The 22,760-nt window shown below is 35.3% G+C and overlaps 2 protein-coding genes and 1 long non-coding RNA gene across 4 annotated transcripts; all 3 read right to left on the bottom strand.

Annotated features, from left to right (window-relative positions):
• Positions 1-2,303: 2,303 nt before the first annotated feature.
• LOC145230540 (cytochrome b-c1 complex subunit 2, mitochondrial-like) lies at positions 2,304-5,625 on the bottom strand. Its single transcript, XM_080095979.1, has 4 exons — positions 5,012-5,625; positions 4,549-4,735; positions 3,005-3,149; positions 2,304-2,738 (listed from the first exon to the last, which is right to left on the bottom strand). Exons 1-3 carry the CDS (start codon positions 5,531-5,533, stop codon positions 3,115-3,117), a joined length of 744 nt encoding a protein of 247 aa, XP_079952105.1. The 5' UTR covers positions 5,534-5,625; the 3' UTR covers positions 2,304-2,738; positions 3,005-3,114.
• A 3,411-nt stretch (positions 5,626-9,036) lies between these two features.
• Positions 9,037-9,830, bottom strand: LOC145230682 (uncharacterized). Its single transcript, XR_013860724.1, has 2 exons — positions 9,625-9,830; positions 9,037-9,358 (listed from the first exon to the last, which is right to left on the bottom strand). It is a non-coding gene; the product is annotated as an uncharacterized LOC145230682 (long non-coding RNA).
• A 3,247-nt stretch (positions 9,831-13,077) lies between these two features.
• On the bottom strand, positions 13,078-21,423 carry LOC145230581 (uncharacterized). Of its 2 annotated transcripts, none has more exons than XM_080096034.1 (8): positions 20,088-21,423; positions 17,183-17,387; positions 16,641-16,771; positions 15,575-15,842; positions 15,143-15,255; positions 14,705-14,874; positions 13,746-13,890; positions 13,078-13,516 (listed from the first exon to the last, which is right to left on the bottom strand). In XM_080096034.1, the coding sequence occupies exons 1-8, from the start codon at positions 20,187-20,189 to the stop codon at positions 13,355-13,357; spliced, it is 1,296 nt and encodes a 431-aa protein (XP_079952160.1). In that variant the 5' UTR covers positions 20,190-21,423; the 3' UTR covers positions 13,078-13,354. The 2 variants fall into 2 exon arrangements, with proteins under 2 accessions (XP_079952160.1, XP_079952161.1); XM_080096035.1 differs by lacking the exon at positions 20,088-21,423 and adding an exon at positions 17,844-18,313.
• Between the last annotated feature and the right edge of the window lie 1,337 nt (positions 21,424-22,760).

Genomic DNA, 22,760 nt, shown 5'->3' with positions numbered 1-22,760 from the left:
CCGTAAACTTTAAAAATAACATTTTTATTTGTACATATTTTAAACTAATTGCCACAAACTACGCATAATGTTTTAGCTAAACTGTCACAAACAAAACTCGACAACTTTATTTTCACTCCCTAGTTGGCTCAATATTGAATATATGACACCAAAAACGACGTGACTGACCTACAACCGGCAAAAAAGTGAACTACTGCCTGTCACGGATGAGTGAACTTAGAAAGAGGTCATACAAATCAGTAAATTATTTTTTTTAAACATACGTAATTTTTGATGGCAAACTTTTCTGCAATATTTTTCATAATTCTACTTATTTATAGCGCAAAAATGCCAAGAAAAATGTTGTATTATGATTAAAGTCTATGTACAAAGCAAGAAACTTTTTGATTTCAATCCGTTATTTCTCTCGGTGATTTTTATGAACGAAAATAATTTGTTGTGATTTTAGTGTGGAATATTAGAATAGTAATACAACAAAAGTATGTGACAAAAGTTTTAGTCAATTTTGTCGTAGTTTTTACCGGTTGGTAATCTGACTATTTATAGCAATTTGAAGGAAACCCGAAGGGTATGTTGCGCAACATATAACTTATTACGTATTTACACTTCACCATCTGTCGTCATTGGAGAATCGTATTACATGTAATTGATGTTCATTATCAGGATCATCTCACGCAGATAGTAACGTCGGGCTAAGAAACATAGCCTGCTTTGGAAAGGTATTTGTGTACATTTTCTGGAAAATACCCCAGTTTTCGTAAATTTGTTTCCACTAGTTTGTGCAAAACTTTTGGCAGCAGTTATGCCTTCACCGGAAGGTAAGTTTTATTTTAAAGGTAGGAGCCTTAAATAAATAAAAAACATATTCTTTCAGAAACCAAAATCTCTGCCACACTAGCTCGACAAAATGTGATTGACAGAAACAGAGATTTTAACGACGGTTTAGGGATAGGATTGGCGATTGGAGCAACTGCCGCAGCAATAGTGGGCGGAGGTACAGCACCAGCAATTGCTTTGGGTATTATCATTGCGGGAGTTTTGGTGTTATTTCGGCGTTGGTAGACTTGTTCTAGCTTAGCTGGAATCTAGCAGCTAAATCAAAGATGTGTGCTTTTCGCTCTATCTATGAATGTGCTTTTTCTGTTTCAAATTTTTAAACCTCCGTGACCTACAATTGTCAATAAGTGAAATATTACGTAGTTGTTGATAAGTGATTTCTGTTATGTGACATAAAAATCAACACATTAAGGTTATGTTGTACAGAAGATCAAAAACTTCCTGAAAGCTTTGTTGTCGATAAAATACACACCAAACATACTTAAACTTTTTTGCACTAAACCGGAAAGCAAAACAAGACAAAACAAAAGTCCATTGTTGTGTATACACATATATGTCATTGTTCGTACTATTCTCTAGGTTGTATGACATTGGCAATATGATACGAATGACTACTGGTTTTGAGTTTCATCATGCTTTCAAAACACAGTTTGCCAGGCTAAGAACCATACTCTGGAAAGGTCCTCTCTTTTTGTATTTTGGTTTGAGAACATTTTTTTAACTTTAGCACCAATTTTGTGAAGTATATCCCACATAGTGAAAAAATATAGCTACGCAATTGCACAATTATCAAGCCGGAAATAGCTGCGCAAAGTTGTGATTGAAACGCAAAACAGTGCAAGACATAATCAGGGGATCATGTCTAAACGCGCAACAGCTACATCGTCTGTCGAATCTTCAGAAAACAGTAAGTTAGTTAGGATATGTTTAGTAAGTTAGAGTTGCACAACGAAAACATATGTTGTTTTTAAAGTATTAATAGTGTTGAAATTTCTTTTTAGCGTTGGCGATTAATAAGCATTTATTATTTCGATCCAACATATTTTGGCAGAGAACGACTCCAAAACAACTGATGAAAAAGTTTTTTCTGAAAGTGAAGGCAACGGAATTTTTACTGATGGTGTAGGAGTGGGAATTGGAATTGGTGTTGGCATTGGAGCAACCGCTGCTGCAGCGGTAGGAGTTGCTGCTGGGACCGCAGCCGGGATTACTGTCGGGGTTGTTGCGGCACCAGTAGCTGTTGTAGGCTTGGGAGTAGCAGGATTTGGTGCATTATTTCGAAAATGGAAAATGCCTTGAAACAAAACGATTTCTGTGCTTCCTGGTTGTTTCTTTAATAATATTTTCCCTTGTTTAGTGTGTGTTTATGGTTCAAACACCTAAAAAGCATTTTCACCCACATCTTTTTGTAACAATACGAGCTGTCAAGTTTTCTAACAAACGCTTTTGACGTCAACAAAAGTGTCTTGTATTCATACGATTCGTTTTTATTGTTGTTCAAAGCGATGATTTTCAAGATCGTCCCAAATCACAGAATAAGTGCAACTGATGTGTGAAAAAAAATACGAATACAAAACGAAAACTAGAATATCCTTCAAAATGTAAAAAAAACTGTTGAACTAAATTGTCCTCATTAATTTGTAATGCATTTTGTGAAAAACAATAAAATAATTCTTTTTGTGATAAAAGCCATTGTAACAAAACAAACACACTTAATAAAGCACAACAAAAGCACTTTGTGAATTGGTTACTCGTCCTTAATGAGCTTGGCGTGTGGCAGCATTACACGGGCTTTGGAAGTTAGCTGTGTAAAATACAACACCGGAACGAATGTGATCGGGATTTTCCTGTACCAACTCATAATGGCCATTGTCTGCCATTGTCAATCGGGCGTTCCAGAACTGTAAAAGAACAATTGCTCGATAATTTTCGAATAATAACTAGTTAAAATGTACAAAGGCAAAAATCAATGCCTAAAAATTTGGTCTTACAAATTTGTGAACAGTTTACAATGTATGATTTGCTTAATATTTGTTCAAGTAAATAAATAGTTCAAAATATACAAAGGCAAAAAACAAAACAATGTAGGGTTTTTGAAATACAAACTGTTTATTGCACGACTAGTGCATTATCTGCGTTACTAATACTTTATTATGACATCACTTACGCTGGCATGGACCGGGCAGTCAAAGCGAACCATGACGTAACGCCTAGTGACGCCATTGTTGGGAGCACCAAGTACGACGTCACCAGTCATCTGGAAGATGTTGATTGGTTTCATGACGGAACCATCTGGGCCACGTGTGGGCGCCCTGGAGCAAATAATAGTGGTTAAAATTCAAGTGATCAGTTTGGAAATGTGTTTTTGTGTGCTTGTTTTAAATCAAAGATATTTTAGGAACACTATACACGGACTTGAAAAGTAATTTAATCATAAACATTACTGACAAAGTTGTTGAAACGTCTGCACGATGTATTCTATATACACCAATACTTTGGCAGTCATGTTTCATTAGTATGTGGAAATAGGTCATTTAGTATGTGGAAATTTAGTGTGATGAATGTTGAAAGTACAACTCATCAGTTATCTGCTCGGCATATGGGTGATAGTTGATGTATTGTTTCCATACCATTCTGTGACAAACCTGCAGTAGTTTAATAAGGAGTCCACCAGGTATTTTTATTGGTTTGAGGGTGTAGCAAAAGAAATGTGTGAACTTTTACACCATTAAGTTGTGAAAATGACTGCCTAAAATGTTAAGTAAGCCGTCGGGTAGGCAGAGGGCCAAAGGTTTTTAGGTCATTTTTGAAAACTATATACAACATTGAGAACCACTAAAACCCAATGAGATCTAGGTTTATAATCTAAGCTGTCCAGCGCATTTTAAAAATAGCCCACATTAAAGCTGCATGCCAAGTTGGAAAGAATTTGTTGTCACTATGTATCTGGCTACATAAAACTACTGCATCCAATCAAGGTAAAAGCATCATAAAACATATAAATAATGCAACTCCGCAAATAAGCATCAAGTAGTAATAAAATCTTGATTGAAAACCTATCAACTTATGCAAAGTCACTTGCATGTACAACAGGTATGCGATATAGTCACAAAAAATTAAACTAAATGATATTCACGAACTAATGTTTTACAACCAAAAAGTTTGTATTTACTTAATAAACAATGGATTTTGATATTATCCTTAGGTTTTGTGCACATTTCTGGTGATATGTTACAATGGTGGCTTAGACCAGTGCTTTTCAACCAGGGAATGTATATTATATGCCCAAGTGTATACCACATAAAAACTGGGGTATTTATCTGAATGCTCATATACACAGGGAATACAGATTCGGTCAGGATGCTGCCAGGAAGAAATCTTTGTGTCAATAATGGAGAATTATGAAGCAATAAGCACTTTTGTATGCTAACTTTTCTGTGCATAGTACAAGGAGAACATGATCACTTGACCAAGTGACCAATTACTAGTAGCCTTTTTTATGTGTACAATAAAAAAATTGGTATACCAAGTTACGGGAAAAATGTGAAAGGTGTGCAACGAAAAAAAAATTTGAAGAGCACTGGCTTAGACTATAGAAAACACTAAACAGGCGGCTTATACTATCAAAGTGTTGTTGTTTTTTGTATTTCTGTTCAAGTATAATTTAAATAGTGTTTTACTGGTATGAGGTACAATATTGCTTGAAGTTACCTTCTGCACCATTGCATGCTGAACCAATATCAATAAGCCCATCATGACTGACACCAGATCCAGACAAAACCATGTTACTGAGATTGTAAGATGCATTAAATTTTGCTTGCAGCATTTCTGAAGTGTGCTGGCCGATCATAAAATCTGGACTCATGACCGAGTTTGAGAGAGAGCCTTTAAATGATGCCTGTGTAAAAAAAGTGTATGAATGTACACACAAATATCAAAAATGTTTACTGTTTAAGGATTAGTACATTTCTTAGGACAGACTACTTAACAATAACTTGTAAATCATGCCATGCAAAAAGAAGCAAAAAAACAGTAACATAAGCCAACCTATTGTTGATGAAACTATTAAATAGATTTTAACACCTAGGGTCCCCAAAATTTGTCAATTTGAGACACTTTTGTAAATAAATCATAGATATAAGGATTTAAAAAACATTTTTAATATGTATCTTACCTTGTGAGCAGTTTCCATCAAAGTAAAACATGGATCACTAGTTGCCACAGCCTTTTGGTATTTCATTCTTGAAGTAACATCATTTATTTCATACCAGGGAAATTTGGCACCAAGAATAGTTGGAGCTACGACGTCAGTGAAAACCTTCTGAGCATCATGTGGGTTACATCGAACACTGTATAGCGTGTACTCTCGGCCGGCTGTGACTTGTAAATCAGCACCGAGGGATGAAAGAAGCTGCGTTGTCAAAAAAGCTGTGTTTCGTGATCCAGTCAACCCAGCGGTGCATTGTAAACAATGCGTGATTCCAAGGTTTGACTGGGATTCATCTCTACTTCCGGAGTTGACAAGCAAAGCTAGTTGAGCAACAGGAGCATTTTCATTGGTGCTTGCCACTCTAAGGCCGCTCGGTAACACACTGAGTTTTGTTGATGAGCCCGATGTGGCTGCAACAGCCTGAGTTGTGTAGCATTGTTGAGAAAATTTGACCAGTTGCTGTCTGGCTTGCAGTGAGCGCAACATTGTGACCAGATTCTATTATTGTAACTTTTTAAACTTAAATTACTAAAACACAACTACACATCAATATTTTTCATATTATATCAAACAAATTTTGCAAATAAATATATTTGAAGATTAAGCATCATAGTTAATGTACCAAAAAGGTTAAACAAAAACTCAATAAATTTTACTCAAATATTTAATTAATTACACAAATTTTACATTTACTTTTTTACACAAAAATCGCCCCATGTGTTTGGTTAGCTGTCACAAACAAAACCAAACAATTTTCGTATGTCATTTCCGCGTATTTATCTAATTTGAAACACACCCGTGACCTACAAAACCGGCGAAAAGTGAGCAAGTACTTCTTTACGGATGACTGATTTCTAGGATGGTCATAGAAATCAATACAAATAACAAATTTTTTAATAGAAAACTTGTCTACAATATTTTTTAATAGAAAATCTACTTAACCAGCGTAAATAATGTTTATTTTAGTTATATTTTATGTACATTTAATTAAGCATTGAACGGATTGGTTCCAATCCCGTTCCAGTCAAAATCCATAGAAAACACAAGTTGTCGCACGAACTGGATTGCAGTGTTTCGGATCATGGGGATGAAAATGGGGCGAAATTAGCGAGATTTGTAGTGACAAGTAAATAAAGAGAGTGTGTTTCTCTCTATAGTGTTTAACGTTGCGTAACTATTTCCGACATTTTGTTTGTGCAACGCTATTATGTCGCAAGTCGCAACCCATGAAGAAACATGAAATTAGCGATCCCCTACGATACCGGCGGATCGCATAACAATACATCTGACATTGATATAATAAGCTGCTCATGTAACACAATTCATACAGAACAAATATTATTTCGGAGAGGAACTGAACGAACAGACTCTGTGTATTGCAGTTTCGACTCATTGTAATTCTACTTTTAACACCAGTCATGCCTTCAGAAGGTAAGTAAAGCTTTAGATTGATAAATTAAAGTAATTTTTGTAAGCTACATTGTATAAATTAAATTAATTTTGTAAGCTACATTGTACTTCCTTAAGCAATCTTAAATTTGAGCAGGTAACAACTCTTCGAAATCTGACAATAAAGATTTTGTGTCTGGTGTTGGGGTTGGTGTGACTATTGGAGCAACTGCCGCTGCAGTTGTGGGCGGAGTTGCTGCAGCACCAGCAGTTGCTGTGGGTATGGCAGTAGCAGGAGCATTCTCATTATTTCGACGTTGGTAGACTAGGATTTCACACTAAATTTTGTGTGTTTTTTCTTGCTGTGTGTTAAAATGTGCTTTTCTTTGTTTACTCTAAAAATGCCTTTCTGTAGCTCACAAAAAATCGTAAAAAACATTTTTTACCAAGCTGTAAACAATACTAGCTTTCAAAACTTTTGAAATTGACAAACATAGTGTTTCGTATTCATGCGATTCGTTTTCATTGTTGTTTGAAGCGATATTAGTGCAACACAGAAATCCCAGAATAAGAGCAACTGACGAAAAGTAAATAAAATTTTACCAAAATATCCATTTGATTAAAAAAATGTTGAATTAAATATTGAATGCGTTGAACGTTGTACATTAATTTGTAGTTTATTTTGTGGTAATAAATCCAAGAAGTTGATTCTGGGAAGCATAACATATTCTACTACCACTATTATAACGATTTCCACCTTTCATATTATGTATTGCAAGTTTGGAAACGTTTGTTTCAAGACTGAAATCAGTTAGCCTTAGTAAAAAGAACAAATATATTTCGCTTATGAAAGCATCTCCAGTGTCTAAAAAACACACAAAAGGGCACAAAATCACAAACAAAATCAGACAAGGTATCTCAAACATGACCAACCCTCAACTGAAAGCCTAACAGACAAAACTGACTAGAAACATGCAGTAAAAGATAATAAAACGCACGAAAGATAAAAAACCGTAACAACGTTTATATAAATATATTTATTGTGGTAATAATTTTCAGGTATCACGCCGAGTTTTGTTGATGAGCCTGATGTGGCTGGAACTGCCTGAGTTGTGTAGCATTGTTGAGAAAATTTGACCAGTTGCTGTCTGGCTTGTAATGAGCGCAACATTGTGACTAGATTTTATTATTTTAACTTTTTAAACTTAAATTGCTACAAAACAACTACACATTTTATTTTTTACCAAATTGTTTAAAAATTTAAGTTTTTTTTTTTTTTTTGATATTACTATGCGAAAGCATTAGATTAAATACATACACTTCTAAACTTTCCCAATGTCATAAAATATGAAATTATTGTCATTTAAACATGGCGTACTTTTCTGTGTCCTATATTTATTCGGTGTTCGTGTTTTTGTGTTGGGGATTGGGTCGTCGCAGTTTCCCTCTGTTGCAGGAGTCAGGAAACTTGTGTTTTCAGCAATGGGCCTGCCAATGAAGTTTAGTGTTTCCCGTTAATTTTGTGCCGCGTGTTTTGCCTTATTTGAGGTTTTGCGTTTTAGTTTACTACATACACACTACGTTATGTGTTCGGACGACATGTAAGCCACTTAATGACTGGCCCCCACACATTAAATCGGGGCGAAACAAAACAAAAAGTCCATTGTTGTGTGTGTCATTGTTGGGATTATACTCTGAAATCTAGATCGTATGGCATTGGTAACATGATAGGTAGGCCTATAGATTTCCAGTTTCATTATTATGCTCTTGAAGCAATTTTTGCCAGGCTAAGGACGTTGGAAAGGTGTTGGGCGAACTTTTTTTGTATTTCTGTTTGAAAACAATTTTTCTTCAAATTTTAGCAACAGTTTAGTGGAGTACATTTCTCATAGTAAATCGGTGGGTCATGTCTAAACGTGCTGCAGCTACACAGTCGGCTAAGCCTTCAGAAAACGGTAAGTTAGTTTGGGTATGTTTATACTTTAATGTCAGTGTTGTACGACAAAAAACCCTGGTTATTTAAGTTGTCGATTACAATAAACATTCATTATTTCAATCCAACAATTTTTGGCAGAAACCGACTCCAATGAAACTGATGAAAAAACTCTTTCTCCAAGTGAAGGCAACAAAATTTTTAACGAGGGTATAGGAGTGGGAATTGGGATTGGAATTGGTATCGGAGCAACAGCCGCTACAGCCGCAGGAGTTACAGCCGGACTTGGTGTTGGAATTAGTGCCGGGGTTGTTGTCGCGCCACTAGCTGTTGTGGGATTGGGAATAGCAGGATTTAGTGTATTATTACGAAACTGGAAAAAGCCTTGAAACAATACGTTTTCTGTGCTTCCTGGCTGTTCCTTTAATGTATTTTTTCTGTTTAATGTGTGTCAATGCTCACAAAACCTAAAAAGCATTTTCACCCAATCTTTTTCGCAACAATGCGCGCTTTCAAGTTTTCTGACAAACGCTTTTGAGTTCAACAAAAATAGTGTCTTGTATTCATACGATTCGTTTTTATTGTTCAAAGCAATGATTTTAAAATCGTCCCAAATCACAGAATAAGTGCAACTGATGTGTGAAAAATAAATACGAATACAAAACGAAAACTAGAATATCCTTTAAAATGTAAAAAAGCTGTTGAACTAAATTGTTCTCATTAATTTGTAATGCATTTTGTGAAAAACAATAAAATAATTCTTTTTGTGATAAAAGCCATTGTAACAAAACAAACACACTTAATAAAGCACAACAAAAGCACTTTGTCAATTGGTTTACTCGTCCTTGATAAGCTTGGCGTGTGGTGGCATTACACGGGCTTTGGAAGTTAGCTGTGTAAAATACAACACCGGAACGAATGTGATCGGGATTTTCCTGTACCAGCTCATAATGGCCATTGTCTGCCATAGTCAATCGGGCGTTCCAGAACTGTAAAAGAACAATTGCTCGGTAATTTTCGAATAATAACTAGTTAAAATGTACAAAGGCAAAAATCAATGCCTAAAAATTTGGTCTTACAAATTTGTGAACAGTTTACAATGTATGATTTGCTTAATATTTGTTCAAGTAAATAAATAGTTCAAAGTATACAAAGGCAAAAAACAAAACAATGTAGGGTTTTTGAAATACAAACTGTTTATTGCACGACTAGTGCATTATCTGCGTTACTAATACTTTATTATGACGTCACTTACGCTGGCCTGGACCGGGCAGTCAAAGCGAACCATGACGTAACACCTAGTGACTCCATTGTTGGGAGCACCAAGTACCACGTCACCAGTCATCTGGAAGATGTTGATTGGTTTCATGACGGAACCGTCTGGGCCACGTGTGGGCGCCCTGGAGCAAATAATAGTGGTTAAAATTCAAGTGATCAGTTTGGAAATGTGTTTTTGGGTGCTTGTTTTAAATCAAAGATATTTTAGGAACACTATACACGGACTTGAAAAGTAATTTAATCATAAACATTACTGACAAATTTGTTGAAACGTCTGCACGATGTATTCTATATACACCAATACTTTGGCAGTCATGTTTCATTAGTATGTGGAAATAGGTCATTTAGTATGTGGAAATTTAATAGTAAATAAATTTAAAGAAGTAATATGGTCAACGACCCAAAAGATCAAAATGAAATAAGTTATTCGTAAATTGTAATGAACAAAAGACGTCTAACCATTTCTGGTTAACTGCCACCAACAAAACCTAACCATTTTCGCATGTCGTTTCCGCGTATTTATCTAATTTAAAACACACCTGTGACCTACAAAACCGGTGAAAAGTGAACAAGTACGGATTCACGGATGACTGATTTCTCGGATGGTCATAGAAATCAGTAAAAACAAACAACGAATTGTTTTGATAGAAAACTTGTCTACAATATTTTTTACAAATCTTTTTTGACCACCGTAAATAATGTTAAATTTGGTTATGTTTCATGTACATTGAATTAGGCATTCAACTGATTGGTTCCAATCCCGTTCCAGACTCACGCAAGTAGTGAAATTTCTATTTTTTATTTTTATTTATTTTTTTATTTTTTATGGAGAAGTGTAACAAGTAAACACAGGGAGATTTGTAGTGTGTTTCTCTCCATAACGTTTAACGTTGCGTAACTATTTCCGGCTTTTTGTTTGTGCAGTGCATTATGTCGCAACTTAAGAAGAAACATGAAATTAGCGATTCCATACGATACCCTCCATTCCCAGGAACCGGATCGCATTACAATACATCTGACATTGATATAATAGGCTGCTCATGTAACACAATTCAAACAGGACAAATCATATTTCGGAAAGGAACTGAACGAACAGACTCTGTGTATTGATTTTTCGACTCATTATAATTCTACTTTTACCAGCAGCTATGCCTTCAGAAGAGGGTAAGTAAAGCTTTAGATTGATGTTGTATAAATTGAAGCACTTTTTGTAGGCTACATTGTACTTCTTTAAGCAATCTTAAATTTGACCAGGTAACAACTCTTCGAAATCTGACAGTCAAGATTTTGTGGCTGGTGTTGGGGTTGGTGTGACTATTGCTGTTGTGAGCGGAGTTGCTGCAGCGCCAGCAGTTGCTGTTGGTGCGGCAGTAGCAGGAGCTTATGCATTATTTCGACGTTGGTAGACTTCGACCCTAAAACTTTTGTGTATACTTTCCCATGGTACCTTTAAACATGTTTTTTCTGTTTACTGTAAAAAATGCATTTCCGTAGCCCACGAAAAAACGTAAAAAAACATTTTCACCGACCTTGGAACAATACTAGCTTTCAAATCTTTACAGAACGCATTAGAGTTTTACAAAAATAGCGTTCTTGTATTCATAATTCGTTTTCATTGCTGTTCAAAGCGATGTTAGTGCAGCATAGAAATTATAGAAGAAGTGCAACTGATAGCCTATGTGAAAAATAAATATGGACACGAAAATTAAACTAAATTTTACCAAAATAACCATTTAAAAAATGTTAAATTAAATGATGGAAGCATTAAACGTTGTATATTAATTTGTAGTGTATTTTGTAGTAGGCCTAAACAATAAAAAAATTTTGGTAACACACTAAGTTTTGTTGATGAGCCCGATGTGGCTGCAGCAGCCTGAGTTGTGTAGCATTGGTGAGAAAATTTGACCAGTTGTTGTCTAGCTCAGGGGTCCGCAAATAGTGGGTCGCGAGACCTTCCAGTTTGGGTCGCAAAATATTTCAAATTTTCCATGAATATAAGCATCGCATCTATAGTATTATTGAACTTTCAGTATTTTCAACTTAATTACGTTCGTTTACATACTGTTTTATGTGCTGAGTTTCACTTTATTTTGTGCAAGAAAATAGCAAATGACAAAAGGATAATCGCAGTCTTAGTATTGATATCTAGTTGCTTAGTATTTTCCACAAACTTACATGCTAACAAAATGCTTGGGTCGCGATAATTTAGAGCAATTTCTTTAGGGTCGCGCCAAAAAGTATTTGCGGATCCCTGGTCTTACAGGGAGTGAAACATTGTGACCAGATTCTATATTTTTAACTGTTTGAAACTTGAATTACAATAATAGAAATACACATTAATGTTCCTTATTCGATGTAGTGCGTTTTATGCAATGTGAATTTTTGACAAAAAATATAATTGAAGTTAAAACATAGTATTCAACGTTTTTTTTTTTTCATTTTAACAATTTACCTGAAAATTTACGCATGGTATTTTAATTAACTGCAACAATAATAACTTAACTTTCCGATTCAATTACTTTAGCCAGCCTACAAAAACCTTCGTGACCCTACAACTACCTTCCATAAGTCAAATATACGTAGTTATGAATGAGGGATTAGTGTAATATGGCATAGAAATCGACAAAATTAAACTTTGGCTTATTAAATTTTGCAATTTTGTTTACCAGGACTTTTATTGTATATTTAGGCTCAAAAGATGCACTACAACAAAAAGTCATTTAAAATAATATTTGAACAGCTTTAAATCGCTCATTTATAAAACCGTGTAAAATTTAAAAAAAAAAAACTTTAAACTTCAAAGCAAAATACACACCAACATACTTAAACTTTTTTGCACTAAACCGGGACGCAAAACAACACAAAACAAGAGGTCTATTGTTGTGTGTGTGTCATTGTGGGGATTATTCTACATCGTATGACATTGGTATCATAACAGGTAGGCCTATCGATTTCCAGTTTCATTATTATGCTCTTGAAACAGTTTACCAGGCTAAGAACCACAGTTTGAAAACGTGTTGGTCCAATGTTTTTCATATTTCTGTTCGAAAAGAATTTTTTTTTAATTTTAGCAACAATTTAGTGGAATATATTTCGTTTCGTTAAAAAAAACATAACGAAATTGTTGGATTGCATCACCAAGCCGGAAGTAGCTTGACAAAATAGTAAAAGACAAATCAGTGGAGGCACCAGTAGCTGTTGTAGGCTTGGGAGTAGCAGGATTTAGTGCATTATCTCGAAAATGGAAAAAGCCTTGAAACAATACATTTTCTGTGATTCTTGGTTGTTCCTTTATTAATATTTTTCCCTTGTTTAGTGTGTGTTTATGGCTCAAACACCTAAAAAGCATTTTCACCCACATCTTTTTTGTAACAATGCGCGCTTTTAAATGTCACAAAACGCTTTTGAGTTACTCAAAAATAGCCTTGTATTCATACGATTTGTTTTTATTGTTGTTCAAAGCGATGATTTTCAAGATCGTCCCAAATCACAGAATAAGTGCAACTGATGTGTGAAAAATAAATACGAATACAAAACGAAAACTAGAATATCCTTCAAAATGTAAAAAAACTGTTGAACTAAATTGTCCTTATTAAGTTGTAATGCATTTTGTGATCAACAACAAAATAATTCTTTTTGTGATAATAGCCATTGTTACAAAACAAACACACTGAATAAAGCACAATAAAAGCACTTTGTCAATTGGTTTACTCGTCCTTGATAAGCTTGGCGTGTGGTGGCATAGCAGCATTACACGGTCCTTGGAAGTTTGCCGTGTAAAACACAACGCCAGAACGAATGTGGTCGGGATTTTCCTGTACCAGCTCATAATGGCCATTGCTTGCCGATGTCAAACGGGCGTTCCAGAACTAAAAAAGAACAATTGCTTGGTTATTTTCAAATGATAAATAGTTAAAGGATACAAAAAACAATGCCTAAATGTTTGGACTTTCAGCTTTGTAAACAGTTAAAATGTATGATTTGCTTAATATTTATTGAAGTAAAAACAAAAAATGTAGGGTTTTGGAAAAACAATTTGTTTATTTCACGATTAGTGCATTATCTACGTCAGCAATACTTAATTATGACGTCACTTACGCTGGCCTGGACCGGGCAGTCAAAGCGGACCATGACGTAACGTCTAGTCACGCCATTGTTGGGAGCACCGAGTACCACGTCACCAGTCATCTGGAAGATGTTGATTGGTTTCATGACGGAGCCGTCTGGACCACGTGTTGGCGCCCTGGAGCAAATAATCGTGGTTAAAATTCAAGTGATCAGTTTGGAAATGTATTTTTATGTGTTTGTTTTATATCAAAGATATTTTAGGAACACTATACGCGGACTCGAAAAGTAATTTAATCATAAACATTACTGACAAAGTTGTTGAAACGTCTGCACGATGTATTTAAAATATACACCAGTACTTTGGCAGTAATGTTTATGAATAAAAGATACTTTATTCAGCAAACAAGGTATAGCATAATTTTGTGTTCATTACTATACCACAATTGAAACAAGGTTCGCAATATAAAGGATTTACTTAAATCCAAACCAGGCTTAAACACTATACCCGCGGTGGAATTCAAACCCAAGGAGAAACAATAACAAATTAATCCAACCTTTTAAAATGACTTACGTTAAAGTAACTGTGACAGAGAGTGTTAATGTGATTGAAGTGAATGTACTGTGTAATACATTCCCTTATTTAAACATAGAGACACTATATGAGTAGCAAGCAACGAGGGCAGGAACTAATAAATCATCATTGCACATTTAATTCAGTTGCGTTAATAGGTAAGGTACGAAAACACATGTGTCAGAAATACGTCAAACACTGACTCATCGCTACGTGTGCGAATTTCGTCAACCCTTCCCTGTTGTTTTGTATAATATGTGTTTTGTATGTATAAGTATTGATGTGAAAAGCCAAGCGTTAAATCTTAATACGTATGTGTTAGTTGAACCATTTTAAATCGTAAAAACACATCTGATTTGCAAAAATTGTAAAATTCCTTATGCTATACCCGCGATTCTAGAACTATTCTAGAACTTACTGGGTGATTCTTGGTGTGGTGGGTGCTGGGGCTCGGGTAGTTGTGACGATTCGTGGGGTTGTTGGGGGGTTAGTGGGGGGTGGACCTCCGTCACATCCTATTCTGCTTCCGGCCCCCAATCCAGAGGTTATACCGCCACAGGCAACGTAGAAGTTGTTAACTCCGCGGCCCTGTGAGAAAGACAAAAAGTTTAGTACATTTTCCGAACCACCATGCGAGAAAAACTTGTGAAAACAAATATTTGTGTAAATGTTTTTTTTTTTATTAATTGAAAAAAGTTTATGCCACCTAATTTATGACAAAATGAAAAATAAAAATGCATCTAATTTCTTTTTGTTTGAAAACTGTTCTGTTTGTCTTTTGATTCTTTTGTGATTTCATCTATTTTAGTTTAGTAGTTTAGTAATATCAATTTGCGTTCTAATTTACGTCACTTACCAACAACATGCTGTCACGTGACGCCTTGTTTGGTGCGACAATGACGTCAAAACAGGTTGAGTAGATATCTCCAGGTCCGTTGAATGACCATCTCCACACGAAAGTGTATTCACCTGTGAAATAAGAATATTTGTTGGAAACTTATTATTCTGTGCCAAGCATCTCCATTTTTGATGCTCGGTTCTCGATAAAAAATTGTTAAACGTCGTATATTGATGCGAAAAAGTGGGGACAATGTCTAAGTTACGACGCAGAAATCATTAAGCGCTTTCGTTAAACGTATTCGTTCGCAGATCAAACACACTCAATTTGGTGACACTTTGTTTTGATGAAAAAAATAAAGGAACCAATCCTTTGTTACCAAATGTTTGTGTGACGCCATAATCGTCTTGCAAACAAACAAAAATTTAAATTTTAGCCAATTCAACTTACCGGCTGCAAGTTCTTGTGGAACGTTGAAGCTGTAGGTTCCCATCGACCTGTCGGTGTTTTTGCAAAAGTGGGGAGCGTTTTGGTAACCGGGTTTGGGGTAGGAAGCCTGATGGGCGCTTCCCACGGGTGAAACTCCCAAATCGGCTACAAGAGTGGTTCTGTAGTAGGAGAAGGACATATCTCTGTCGGTGTCTTTGCGGCCCCGGTAAACCTTGTTGGCGTTGTCCGGAATATGTTTGTTGGTGCAACCCTCGTCAGCGCCGTGGTTCTGTGACGTAACAATGAGACTTCTTTAACAGTGGTTAGGTAACTTTAAACACATGTTTTTTTCAGATTTTAACTAGTGTTTGATTAAAATAGTTTTTGACATCAGCGTCTGCTTTTGCCTGTCGATATATATTGGCATTCGAATGTAATAATACGCATTTTTTGTTACAAAAATGTCCAAAACTTAGTATGCCTACAGGGTAACATTAATGTGGATATTTATTTACACAACCCCTAAATTTGTGGTAAAACTCGAAAGGCCTAAAACACTTTTAGCATTCGAAAGTTGTAAACTGTCACATGAACATTTGAATCCAAACACCCATTTATGGTAGAAGAAAGTGCACTGTGACGTCACAAGGGTCTTATGATTAAAATGGAACGTTTGTTTAGTTCAGATTTACTGGGCCAAGAGTTTTTGGATAGTTATCAAATCTTTGCAACACAGTAAGAGATACTTCCGTGTACACGCATGAGGTTAAACAAGTAGTAAGCAGTTTGTTTAAAACTGTTTTATATTTTTTCCATTATTGCCAGTTTTTGCAATACTCTTTTTTACAGACAAATTGGTCACATACATATTTGCGACACAAACAATCTAATTGAGCTGCGATCCTGTTTAGGATTTTGTTTACATCCTTTTATGTCACCAATAACATAACTTATAAAAAATCCTAAAATCTTGACAGTTTGTCATTAATATTGGTAATAAACGGTATATTGTGGCAAACTTTGGCATAAAATGGTAGATTGTGGTGAACTTTGGTTTCAAATGACATATTGTGGTAACTTCGCTCACCTTCATCGGATGAACAATGATGACTTGTTGTCCGGGAAAATAAATAGCTTTCGGATATTCGGAGGAATAAGCTCCGTTGCTGTATTTAGTTTTACATCCGGGAGCGTCCGCGCCGGGCCTGTAATCAAAACCTGCACAAAAACATAAACATGTCAAGATTGGTGGTTTAAATCCTGACACTTTTTATGATCAGGAACTTTCTAAACAAAGTGCAATATGTCGGTCATTTTTGCAAGTCTCAAATGTTTAAGCGGGTAAACATAGCTTACTGGCTTCATACAAATACCATTAGTTTTTTTCCCTAATTGGTAAATTTTGACATAAGAATTTCCAGTGCATAATTGAACGAGTTCTAACTATAAGGGATGAGTATGGCATGTTCAATGGGTAAATAAATGTAAGAAATTTCCGTTAGGTTTGCGCGGTTAAGTTGTCAAAAACAACCTGAAGTAAATTTATTCGTCGTTCAATAAACAGAGTAAACATAAAAAAAGATTTGTGATGTTCCATGAGAGAAGCATTACACCAAGCAAACCACTCACCTCTATCTTGACCGAAGCTGTTTTTCTGTGCAAATTGGGCAGCATCTCTGGGATAACCTCGACACTTTGTGTGATCCCAATCAGCTCCGTTCTTCTCCGCGTAATCAGAGCAAGCAATCCAGCTGTGGGATTGAACTTGACAGGCCAGGGTCAGTGCCACGAGGCAGATGACAACTCGACTTCTCGGTGTCATTGTGCTGTTGTTCTGTGATAAAAATAATTTAAGTGTTACTGGAGTAAAAACAATTTTTAAGTGCGTCGATTCTTTTTGAGTTGGGTTTGTTTCGCTTGGTGTAAGAAAGCATAGCGTAGCATTAAAACAACCACCAAGCCGTAAATAGCTGCGCAACGTTGAAACTTTATGAAGCAAAAAACAGCCAAGGGTACAATTGGTTAAACGCGCTGCAGCTACACTGTATTTAAACAATTTATCCAAGGAACCGATAATATACTTCAAACCTAAGATTAGTTTGTTTCATTTTTTTATCACAAAATATTTAAAGCTAACAAAAACTATGTAAGTAACAATGTCTTGTAGAAAAAAAACATGCCACAATAATACCAACAGGTATTTGTAGACCTAATGTCTTTACATTCCTCTAAAATATATACAATTTTGTTTTATCTAAACTTTTGACAAAGAAAAGTATTGAAGACCAACCTGTTTCTAATCGACTTAAATCGACCGATTTCTGCTTTTCAATGCTTCTTTCTAAATACAATATATCTTATTGTGCAATTTAATGTTCGCTCTGTTCGACTTCTTCACGATTTCTGATTCTAACAATGCTGCGACGTTCGAATATAACACACCCCAACTTCCGGCTGGCATCATTCAAACTCTACAAATGGAAATTCTCGAATAGGCTCAGCTCGCGTGTCATAGAGGCCACTGTGAGTCACAAAGAGCTGAATCAGATCTCGTTTGTTTCTTGGGAGGCAGCGATGAGAGCACCTTGTGATGTCATAATGCGTACGCGAGGCGCATATTTAGTGGGGGGGATGTGGATTGCGCGATGCACGAACTGAACCGGCTCACCCTATGTGGATTGTTACGCGTGAAGCACCGGATAAAAGGTATTGTCATTTATTCAGTGACGAATGAATGTATGACTTGATGTGGCCTGATAAAGGAAATAGGGAATTTATCGAATTCAATATGCTCCATTAAGATTTTCCTGATAAGATGAACATAATTTGCATTGTGCCACAAATTAGCCAGAGGATCTGTTTACAGTAGGAATACAAGTTAGACGTGATTGCAAATAATTGTTTTGTGATAAGTAGGAGAATTCAAATTTCAGAGGCTTTAATGTCGAGTTTATATGTATGGATGTAAATATGTCACCTCTTTATTATGTTTACAATATCTCTACATGTAAACATATTTTGTACGCAAAACACACGATTATGCAAAACATGGCATTGCGTAAGTGTTAAGAGTTTTAGATGCGATTTTTTGACCATAACTGCAACCCTTTTATGCGAAAGATTGGTAAAAAAATATTACCTAACATGTAAACAATGACCAAACACGATGTGAGGAAGGTTGTTACAAAATACAGGACATGTCACAAGACAATAAGTCATTTCATTTTGGGAATTGTTTCCTTCAAAATCAATTACAGTTATCCGCAATTGAATCACAACAAAAAAGTTTACCGCGCTTTTCTGAAAAAAGATGCGACTTCAATCTCAAATTATTGCCTGTAACGCATTTATGACGTCATAGATGCATAGCACCTAGTTAGTTGAAATGAACTTTTCTTGTCATTGTTACAAAGCGTTATGTGAAGGAGGTGACGTTTTACTAAGAACACGTTTGAATGTTATATCAAGGTTAAGACTTGAAAAACATCCAGTTTTTTTTGAAAAAAAACGTGTTCAACCAATGTATATTTAAGGCAACGCCAATATAAGCGAACATGAATCAATTCGATGGTTGGCAACATCATTATACTAATGTTAAATGTTCTTCACGTCCTGAGCGACCTTTTACATATTTAGCTTCAAACACGGAAAAACGAACGCACAAAAAAGTCGCAACGTTTGAAAGGAAAAGTAAAGTTAACGACCTCGAAAACGTGAGATGAAAAATGCATTGAAACGCTACAGCTCAATGGTTTGACCCCACATGGGAATAAATCCCACCGCTTTATGTAAAATGAAATGACTGCAAATTGAAACGGGTCGACCCTTGGTGTCACAGAGGTCACTTCATAGAATTGCTCTGATGTAATTCTTTTCACTGCACGACTTGTGAGCCGTTTCCTGCCTAACTTTGCTGCTTATGGAATAAATGAACCCATTAGGTAGTGAGGACTGACCTCAACGAAAGTTGGAACAAGTTGGTTTGAAGGAAGTAGAAAAAACAATTTGATCATATTTGTTACCAAACATCGTTGGCGCAATAATACTGCAATGACTTCTCTAATGCAATGTAAAGTTCGGTTTGACTTCCACTAAAAACTTTCTTTTTCCATTTAGCACATTTACCCAACGCGTCATTTTATTGTTTTCATATAAAATTGCGGAGCAATTTTATGACCAAATGTAAAAATAAAAGTAATTTTAGGATGGTATTGCTGCCAGGTATAATGTATTAAACATGTATTACGATCGAGTAGTAAACTTCGATTATTTCCAATAAAAACTGCAAAAAGAGCCAATACTCGTTCATATCTTTTATCTCGTTGAACTCAACATTTTTAAAAATACAACACTCGTTTGTGCAAGTAGTTTGTTATTATATTTTATGCACATTTTTAATGCAAATTCGTTAAATTATTTTCCACGGTTTGGCTTTTTTCTAATAACTGCTACATAGGCTAGAAATCTATGTAACTTTTTCACAAGCTGTATTGAAAGAAACACACAAACAAAAATACATATAGAAACAACTTACTTTAACGGCTTCAAAACAAAACAGGACTAGACGGATAAAACAAATTAAATGTTGGGTGGATTTTAAGCAGAATGTTAAAAAAATGTTAGCTTTAACCAACATTGTTTTCACGGAATATCACAAACGTTCAAGTGCTCGGTGTTTAAAGGTTTTTCCATTGATAATGGCGTGAGATAATAACACTCATAAAGACCAACAAGATTAAAAATGCATGTATTGGAAGATTGATTGAGGTTACAAATGGTACTAAACCAGAAAAAATAATTAAAATTAGGGTTCTTTACTGATTACGAAGGGTTCGGTTAAGGTCAAACGTAAAACACGAAAAAAAAATGAAAGTGCAAAAACGGCCCTCGTAATCACAAAAATAAACACGTTATCGATACAAAACTGCAGCTAAACACTCATTATATAATATATCCTTCCCGGGTTGAATGACCCCACTCACGTGATATCATAACAACCAATCATAGCGCAATGTTCTCGGTCATTGTCCGATAATAACCTTTCAGTCAAATTTTAAAAAGATTTCGTCAACAATTCGGAAACTATCCGACAATCAATTGCTTAATATGATTTATGACCTCATAGTATTTGACAATCTGAAACATAATGCGACAAACTTGACAAGATTTTCTAAGGTTCTACAATACATAGGTAAACACCTGAATATATTTAAATGTTTCACTTCTACATATACTAGGTTATACTGGGTTATATTTTAAACCGTAAATGCTATATACATATTGAACTTTGCTATTGAAGCGTAAGTATTAGTACAAGTTTATTATTTGAAACGTACATGTGGAAATACAACTAGTAATAAATTTCAACTATTATACCTGATACACCAATGACACTAGATTAGACTATTCTTTGGATATTAACAACAAAATACAACAGTATACAAATAACAAAATTTCCCACAAAAACACAATTGTAATCTGAATGATTACAAACTGCTGGATTAACACACAGAACGCTTGAATGTCAAACATAAAATTTAAGTATTGCTCATCTGCTGTTCATGTAGCTTGTGAAACACCTAGGATTTGTAACAGAAGAGGATGTCCAAAACAGGTGGATTCGATGTGACGGGCAGAAAACACCGCCAACGGAAACGCGCCTGATTTTAATTGCTAATTAGGAGGTTTTAAAGGGAAACCAGCTACACAATAAATATTTTTGTGTTCAAAAGGGAAACCAGCCAGATTTAAAATACTTGCAATTAGGAGTTTAGCGTTTATTATTAAAAATATTAAATACAAGCTTGGAAGTAAAAGCAAAGGGTACGAATTACAACATTTCATTCATTGAAAATGATGCCAACTCCGCTTAATTTCTAATTATTTTGGTTTTTAGATTACAAGATCTTTTCAAGCAACATGCAGGACCAGGAAAGAACCTGCATAATTTAAAGTTTGACTTTGAAATCAAACTTAACAAACTATAAAAAGTTCCAACAAATTTAGCAAAAACTTATAAATGTCCGCATGGAAAGACCAAGAATTAATCAATCTTTCTAAAAACGTAGAATAGGAAATAATTTGCGGAAGGAAGAACCAACAATAGTTCAGAGGATGCGTTTGTAACGATTTGCGACAAACGTTTTCGAACGCGACATCCTATAATCTTGGAAGATTGCAACTTAATTGAAGTTACTTTAACAACATCCGAAATCAATCTTGTTTTATTTTAACGAGCCAAATTCTTTCTTTTTTTGGTCTTTCCCGCCTGCCGTTTGTCAAGGGCGCATCACAGCAGCCGTCAATTCCGGAATAGTAAACAACAAACAACAAAAAGCACCTGATTTTAATTGTATATTTATGGATCTCAACTTCATATTAATATCACTTCGACAATAGCAAGCTTCCAGGTACAACATCCGTTTTTGTTTTTCCGGATATTCGACCATTGTTACGTCATAAACCACAGCAGCAAAGTTATTCTAACAACATCCGAAATAAACCTTGTTTTATTTTAACGAGCTAATTTTGAACAACAATTTATAACTTGAACGTTTATAGCAAGCATGTAATTGTTTGTAAATAAGTGATTTTTTTCGTTTAAGGATACAAAGAGAATTGCCTTTGCCGACAATTGTTGTGCTTTGTAATCGCACGGTTGTGGGTTCGAATCCTACCACGATAATATTTTGAATCCTAACTTTGTGTACGTGGCGTTCCGCATTTTAACGTGAAAACCCAGCAGTGGAAAAAATTAACAAACAAATGAACCCAACAACTGTTGCGCTATAAATACAAAAAAACATTAAGACAACCCCAAATAACTTTAGGCTAAAGAAAAGTGGGGTTTACTAACAAAATATTTAGCTATATTACATTTGCCCTTCTAGTATTCACTGTATTAGCATTTAAAAAAGTTATTTTATGGGATGGTTACATCAAAATACATTGGCATGAAAACTATTGTTAGTTCCACAAAATTACAAGTCGAAACTGCAGTCAGTCACCAACCAAACATATCATTGAATTATTATTACATTTCATCCAGAGATTTCCTTATAAGGACACAAGCAAAATCTTGCAGTTGATTGGTGCAAAAAAATCGTGACACGACTTGGAGAGAAATACTCATTTCTATTAATAGATTTCTACCCACAAATACGTGACCCGCAGCAAGATGACAAATGAAGGTTTTTTCAGCCTGCCG

Source organism: Phallusia mammillata, chromosome 5 (genome assembly GCF_965637545.1).
Source record: "Phallusia mammillata chromosome 5, kaPhaMamm4.hap1.1, whole genome shotgun sequence".
In the NCBI taxonomy this organism is placed as follows: Eukaryota; Metazoa; Chordata; class Ascidiacea; order Phlebobranchia; family Ascidiidae; genus Phallusia; species Phallusia mammillata.
This window is presented reverse-complemented; position numbering and strand designations above follow the sequence as displayed.